Below are 7,500 nucleotides of genomic sequence, written 5' to 3' on the forward strand. Positions count from 1 at the left end.
TCTCTAACACCCCCCACGGGCCCCCACCAAACAGCTGCTACTACCTGACTCACACCACTGATCTGCGTGTGCAATACCCGTCATGCAAAATTATTATATGTGGTGATTTTAATGAAATAGACACCCTTGACCTGCAAAATGAGCTTCAACTTTTACACATAGTCACCTTTCCCACTTATGAACAAAGAACCCTGGATTTGATCCTAACAGATTTACATGACTGGTACCAGCCTCCTCTATCATATTCTCCTGTCGGCCGCAGCAGACACGTTTCAGTGTTATGGCTGCCTTCACCCACCGTCTCTCAGCCAGAGCAGACCAAGGCCACTCACAGTCTTCTATCATTCAGTTCAGGTACTGAATTACCCAACACGCGTGGACAGACGTTCTTACCGCTGTTGATGTGGAGGACAAGTGGCACTATTATCTCTCGACCGTCATTACGGCTTTCCATCAATTCTTTCCAGAAAAAGACACTCAGCACACACCCATCGAACCTGCCTTGGATCACGGGGCGTATCAAACGCCTCATTCAACAGAGAAATCAAGCCTCCACAAAATCACTCTACCTGTCAGTCAGTTTCAGGTGTTTCAGAAGCTGGAAAAAATCTGTGTCAAGAGAGCCACCACCCCCCTTGACCTGCCCACGTGCATCATCAAGGAGTTCGCAAAGAAACTTGCCACTCCTCTTACCTCCATAATTAATGCCTCACTGCAACAGTCTAAGTGCCCATCACAATGGAAGACCGCATTTGTCACCGCCATCGGGAAAACCCAGAGCCCCGCCTCATTCGGCGAACTAAGACCCACCGCCATTACTCCGTTGCCCAGCCTGCTGTGTGAAAGCTTTGTCGCCGATTGAGCTTACCAGGACGCCTAGCGTTGACAGTCGGCAGTTTGGCAACATGCAATCCTCCTCTACCACACATTGACTCGTCAGCTTCCTCGACTTCGTCCTTGCCCACCTCGACAGGCATAAGTCCTCCATCACCAGTAGCTTCATAGATTTCAAGAAAGCCTTCGACCTGGTGGACTACATCACAGTCATCTCAAAATCAGCAGCTTCCACGGGCATCATTGACAGTTCCTGCCCTTACCTGGACTATCGTAATTCACGTCACTAACAACCGCCAGAAGTCGGTCGTGACGCAATTTGGCTTCTCCACCAACCTCGCCTCCGCGGCCATCCGCTCGACGTAGTTCGTTCCACCTGCCCTAGGCCTCACCTCCCTCGCCACTCACTACACCACTTCACTGCAGCAGTTTGGCCAGAAGCTGCTGTGTCATCCACGCCACTACGACCATCTGATTCTAGCTAATTCAGAGCGACGGGAAGATCGTACCGGAAAAGGCGTTCGACGGGGCGCAGCAGGTGGCGCCCAGCTGAACAATGCAAAGAAGCATATCGTGATCCCTCGATCTCAGAATTTTTTTGCCGGGCGAATTAAAGAGATATCCTGGAACCGCCCCCTGCAATTTCAGCTGTTACCGCGCCGCTTCAGCGCCCAGCCCTCGTTGCTGCCGCGATGCAGATTGCTTGCTTGCATTTAGCTTCGTGCCCTGTAGCCTATTCTTTTCTTCACAGAATTTTTGGCATTAGGATAACTCTCTGCACATCTGGTAAACTGGACCCCATCTTCGGGCTCGTGCTCGGACGTGGGCAGACCTTTACCTCCCGCAGGGGAGGGTGTGTCTGGGGGGCCTTAGCGTGCCTGCCTTACGGTGTGCAGAGAGTTGCCATTCTTTTTGCTTGGGACTGGTATGGCAGACCATCTGATGACTGCCACTCTAGTTTTTCGTTTAGGAATGAATAGGCAGGTAGAAGCCCCTCCCTTTGTCAGGCCCTCAGCCTGGTTCTGTCGAAATAGCTGCTGCTAGACAGAACACCGCATTCCCGTCCCGCCACTGGAACCGCCTTGAAAGTTAGCTTCTCTCCCTCACTGTGGTGAATCAGCCTTTGGGTGGCTGTTTCTGAGGGCAGAAGAAACTTCCTTAAAAGGTGCAGGACTCCTCTTCCCTCACTGAGGTGAAACAGCCTTTGGGTGGCTGTTTCAGAGGGAAGAGGAATTCACTTTGAAAAGGCACAATTCCTCTCCTTCCTCAATGACGTGAAACAACCTCTGGGTGGTTGCTTCAAAGGGATGAAAGGAACCGCCTGGTAAAAAGTGCAAGACCTCCCTTTCCTCACTAAGGTGAAACAGCCTTTGGGTGGCTGTTTCAGAGGGAAGAGGGATTCACAATGAAAAGGTACAGGTCCTCTCTTCCCTCATTCATCATCATCATCATTATGGAGCTAACGCCGGCAGGGGCGCATAGCCGCATCCACCCTCCGCTTCCACCTACGAGGATCCCTCATGGCGAGCCGCCAGGCAGGGGCCCGGCCCATCTCTAGTTCCTCACGACAGGTTTGATCGATTTGCCCAAGCCATGACCTTCTCGGTCGTCCCACAGGCCTCCTCCACCCAGGGTTGTCTCGGACAGAGACAACCTGATGGGCAGGATCATCCTGTGGGAGTCGAGCCAAGTGGCCATATAGCCTGAGTTGGCGATCACGGATTGTGCAAGTAACAGGTCCTGTACCGGTCTCACGGTGCAGCCGTTGGTTGGACACATGGTCCCGCCAACTGTACCCCATGATCCAGCGCAAGGATCTGTTACAAAAGGCATCAAGACGAGATTCCAGAGCACAAGATAGTGTCCAAGTTTCACTACCATAGAGTAAAACTGGCAGTATCAGGGCCTTGAAAACACGTAACTTGGTCCTTCTGCACAGGTACCGACATCTCCAAATACTCTTGTCGAGAGATTTCATGACCCCTGCTGCCAGGCCAATCCGTCTACTGACTTCTTGGTCTGACAGCCCAGAGTCGTGAAATGCACTACCGAGATATATAAAGCTCTTTGTGACTTCGATGTTTTCCCCGCAAGCACATATCGACTGTACAGGGTCTCCTAGCAGGCCCCCAAAATCCTGGATCTTGGTCTTGGTCCAGGAGACCTCTAGCCCCAGGGGCTTCGCTTCATTGCTAAATGCATCAAGAGCCGCCACAAGGGTTTCCAGAGATTCAGAGAGTACGGCAACATCATCGGCAAAGTCAAGGTCTGTAACCTTGATATTGCCCAGAGTTGCTCCACAGTGACTTTGGACAGTAGCTCTACCCAGTATCCAATCCATGCAAGTGTTGAAAAGTGTTGGTGCAAGAACACAGCCTTGCCTCACCCCTGAACTAACAGGGAAGAAGCTCGACAGGCCCCCACCACACTTTACAGCACTTTCAGTGCCTGTATACAGGTTTGCTATTAGTCCAATAATCCTTATTGGAATTCCTCTTAGTCTCAGGATCTCCCAGAGAGATTCGCGATGCACCGTGTCAAACGCCTTCTTGAGATCGATGTAGGCTGCGAGCAGCCCACGTCCGAACTCACGACGGCGCTCTATAATGATTCGAAGCGCCAGAATGCGGTCTATTGTGGACTTACCAGGAGTGAAACCAGATTGCTCCGGTCTTTGGTGCCTCAACAGGTGGTCCCTGATACGTCTCAGTAAGATGTGTGCGAGTACCTTGCCTGGTACACTGAGTAGTGTAATGCCTCGGTGATTGCTGCAGTTCCACCGATCCCCTTTCCCCTTCCAGAGAGGGATGACCACACCCCTCAGCAGGTCAGGGGGAAAGGTACCAGTCTGCCAGATGGCAGACAGGACTGCATGCAAGCCCCTTGCCATAGGTTCTCCACCAGCCTTTAACAATTCGGCTGGGATGCCACAGACACCTGCTGCTTTACCACTCTTCAGCTTGGAGATCGCCTCCCTGATTTCGGTCAGGGAGGGTGGATCCTCGCTGATGGGTGGATCTGGCAGAGGAGTTTCAACATTACCCGCATCCATGTTAACTGTTGGTGGATCAACCTTATACAACTGCTCAAAATACTCAGCCCAACGCACACGCACCCCATCAGGATCTGAGATTATCTGGCCACTTGCTGAGCGGACTGCAGCCGTCTGTGAGGGGGGCTTGGAGTTCAACTTTCTCAGAGCTTGGTAGGCAGGACGAAGGTCATTTACAAGGAAATGGCTTTCGACCTCCTCTGCAAGACTACTGATAAACTGTTCCTTATCCCTTCTCAACAGTGACCTAGTCCTGCGCACCAGAGAGCGGTGCAAAGTGCGATCCCCTGACAGTCGAGCCGCACGACAATCATCTGTGGCTTCCAGCGTCTCCTGCGAGATGGAATTCTGTCTTGTTCTTGGGCGTTCACCAATGGATTCCTGAGCTGCATCAAGCGTTTCACGCTTGAAGGTATCCCACATAAGAACAGGGTCTGTCTGGCCCTCGAGTGCTGTGAGACGACCAGAGATAGCCTCGGCAAACCCCCGGGTACACTCGTCCTCCCTCAATCTGTCCAAATTAAACACCCTAGGGTGTTCATTTGGGCGACGGGGGGTTCTAAAGTGGACCCGAAGAGTAGCCACCACTATTCTATGGTCAGTTCCACAGAACTCAGCGCTTCGATATACCCTGCAGTTCTGGAGGATCCTCCATCGAGTGCTAACGAGGATGTGGTCGATCTCCTTGGCCACTCTTCCTGTATCGCTGTACCAAGTCCAGCGATGCGGGACAGAACGCTGATACCAGGAGCCAGAAATCCTCAATTTCTGGGACCTAGCAAAGTCACGGAAAAGGAGGCTATTCTCACTGCCAGCATCAGCTCCTGAGCCATGAGGACCGACAGACATCTCGAAGCCAGCTCGATCACAGCCGGATACCGCATTGAAGTCGCCCAGCACAATACGAATATCTCGCCGAGGACATCTGTCTGCCACAGATGCAAGTTTGGCGTAAAACATCTCTTTCACCTCAAGTTTATATACATCCGTAGGAGCGTATACAGCAACAAGAGACATGAAGCCAAATGAAAGCTTCAGTCTCAATACCATGATACGCTCATCGACTGGAGTGACCTCAACTACCAAGGGTTGAAGTCTGCTGGAGATGGCTATGGCTACTCCCTGGAGATGGTGGCCATCGCTGCGGCCCGACCAGTAGTAGGTGTAGCCACCCTCACTAATCGTGCCACTGCCAGGTCTTCTCACCTCCGAGAGAGCAGCCACCTCAACTCTCAGCTGTTTCAATTCCCTCGATAGTAGTGGTAACCGATCGTCCTGTCGCAGGGAACGGATGTTCCAAGCCCCCACCCTGACAGTCCGCCTGAGGTCTAACCTCGGGCAGTCACTCCGGGTGGGCGCCACCTCTGCCACCCCTACCGACGCCGCCCCATATAGAGGAGGTTGGCTGGCTGCAGGCCCCATAATCCACCTGCAGGGCTCCCTAGGGCTTTCCCCCACAAGCATCACGCCAGGCTGGCGGCCGCTGGGACCCAGCTGGGACTGGGGGTAACCCCCCCTCCCCACCCGAGTCCCAGCAGTCGCCAACCCAGAGGGACCCACAGCCTGCCGTACTTGCTGGGTAGGAGGGACTTTAGCCCTCCCCCCAGCGTCAACTTCTATATTAGACGTTGCCAGTGGTTATCTCGGGGGGGCCGACTGGCAAGGCCTGCCTCCCCACAGCCGCCCATTAACCCCAGGGGGCGCGGGGGACAGGAGTTAGTACGAAGCCAGGGCGTATCCACACGCCGGTGGGCCATAGCTCCGTACCTTTAGGGCCTCCTGCTGCTCCAAGAGCCTCCACAGTTCAGCCTAGGACCACTGAGGTGAAACAACCTTTGGGTGGTTGTTTCAGAGGGATGAAAGGAACCGCCTGGTAAAAAGTGCAAAGCTACCTTCCCTCACTGAGGTGAAACAGCCTTTGGGTGGCTGTTTCAGAGGGAAGAGGGATTCACTTTGAAAAGGTACAGGTCCTCTCCTTCCTCACTGTGGTGAAACAACCTTTGGGTGGTTGTTTCAGAAGGATGAGAGGAACCTCCTGGAAAAAAGTGCAAGATCTCCCTCCCTCACTGAGGTGAAGCAACCTTTGGGAGGCTGCTTAGGAGGGATGAGCAAAAGGGTTCCAAACAATGATGTCTTGTAGGTGGAAGGGCATCCCCGCTGGTCTCTCCCCAGGGGTTTACACCTACCCACGCGTTTGCCGTGGCTGGCAGCCTTGTGTGCTGTGGAGACAGGAGTCCTGGAGGTTGAGCGATGCCGTGAACGAGTACGCCCTGCGGCTAGCAACACGCCTCTTGATCCTGGCTCGGTCACGGTCAATCGGCTGAACCCCCTCGGGAGGCTAGGGTCAAGCAGTCATGGCGCCATTGGCACTCACAATGGTCCGTGAGCGCCGTCACAATGGCTATTGGCTGCGTATATCCTCTCATCAACCCCGTAGCTGTTAGACCCTGGCTCTAACACTCAGCTTCCCCTTGTTGGACTCCGTGTTGGGTGGGGGCGTGAAAGGATGAGGCACTTACCATTACATGGAAAATTCAAACAACCGCCCCCCCCCCCCCCCCCCCCCCCATGGACAGAACCCAAAGTTGACGAACCTCGCAAGGCCCAGACCACGGCTGTCACCACAAAGCCATATGTGCCTACTGGTGGCAAAAGAAAAATGCACGCACAGACTTTGCCCCCCCCCCCCCAGGCACCCATGTCTGGGGGAGGAACTAAAGCGAAAAGGCCTCCCGACCTCCTAAGAGGAAGGAAGCCGCCTCCTAGCCGACACCGGATGTCTCCAACAGAAAGGAGTTCCCGACAATGCCAAAGTAGCAGAAAAAGGAGCAAAGGAAAAAAGATTCTAAGAGCACCACAAAAACCTCCCCAACAGATGATCATCTCCTCTTTGACGAGGAAGATATGACTCTCCTGTTGACTGCTGTAGTCTCAGCAGTAGCAACAGCCCTGGGGAGGACGAGTGAGAAGGCCAAGAAGGCAGTTTCGGTTGCCATGACGGCAAGGATCCAGACTGTCGCAGCCCTGAAGGGAAGAAAGCTGAAGAGAGCAAAGCCAGCCCCACCCTCACCCCAGGACGAGACTCCCCTCCCCACTCCAACCCAGGCCATGCCTTCACAGGCAGAGCCAAAACAGGCTAAATCTGTGCAGCCAGAGCCCGCTGACCTTGCCCAGGCAAGGCCAGCCAAGAAATTGACACAGAAAAAGTCTGAGAGAAAAGCCAAACTAACTAAAGTCAGAGCTACCAAAGGCTCTCCACCTCCCAGTGGACCCAAGGATAGCCTGACAACAGACGAGGAGCCCTCAACCAGTGAGGACCTCACAATGGAGTTGTTAGACTCCGACTCTGAACTTGAATCCCACGATGTCTCTGATGTAACTATCACTGAGTAACATCATGACACACCACCTAAGCATTTATTATCATTATTATTACACACACGCGCGCGCGCACACACACATACACATACACACACACACACACACACACACACACACACACACACACACACACACACACACACACCATCACTCTCATGATCACACACACATAGGATGCGCTTATGCGGTCCAAATACAATTTAGCTGTGAGTTACCTGCTTCCTAATGTGGTC

General features: G+C 53.4%; 1 protein-coding gene across 4 annotated transcripts in view; it reads right to left on the reverse strand.

The window, feature by feature from the left end:
- The window catches only part of LOC125031311 (aromatic-L-amino-acid decarboxylase-like), a 33,649-nt gene that overhangs the window by 6,260 nt on the left and 19,889 nt on the right, over window positions 1-7,500 (reverse strand). For all 4 annotated transcript variants that reach the window (XM_047621989.1, XM_047621990.1, XM_047621992.1 and 1 more), the window contains one exon: window positions 7,483-7,500. This exon is cut by the window's right edge and continues 84 nt beyond it. In XM_047621989.1, coding sequence (XP_047477945.1) covers window positions 7,483-7,500 — 18 coding nt within the window. The remainder of the gene's footprint in view (window positions 1-7,482) is intronic.

Source organism: Penaeus chinensis, chromosome 12 (genome assembly GCF_019202785.1).
Source record: "Penaeus chinensis breed Huanghai No. 1 chromosome 12, ASM1920278v2, whole genome shotgun sequence".
In the NCBI taxonomy this organism is placed as follows: domain Eukaryota; kingdom Metazoa; phylum Arthropoda; class Malacostraca; order Decapoda; family Penaeidae; genus Penaeus; species Penaeus chinensis.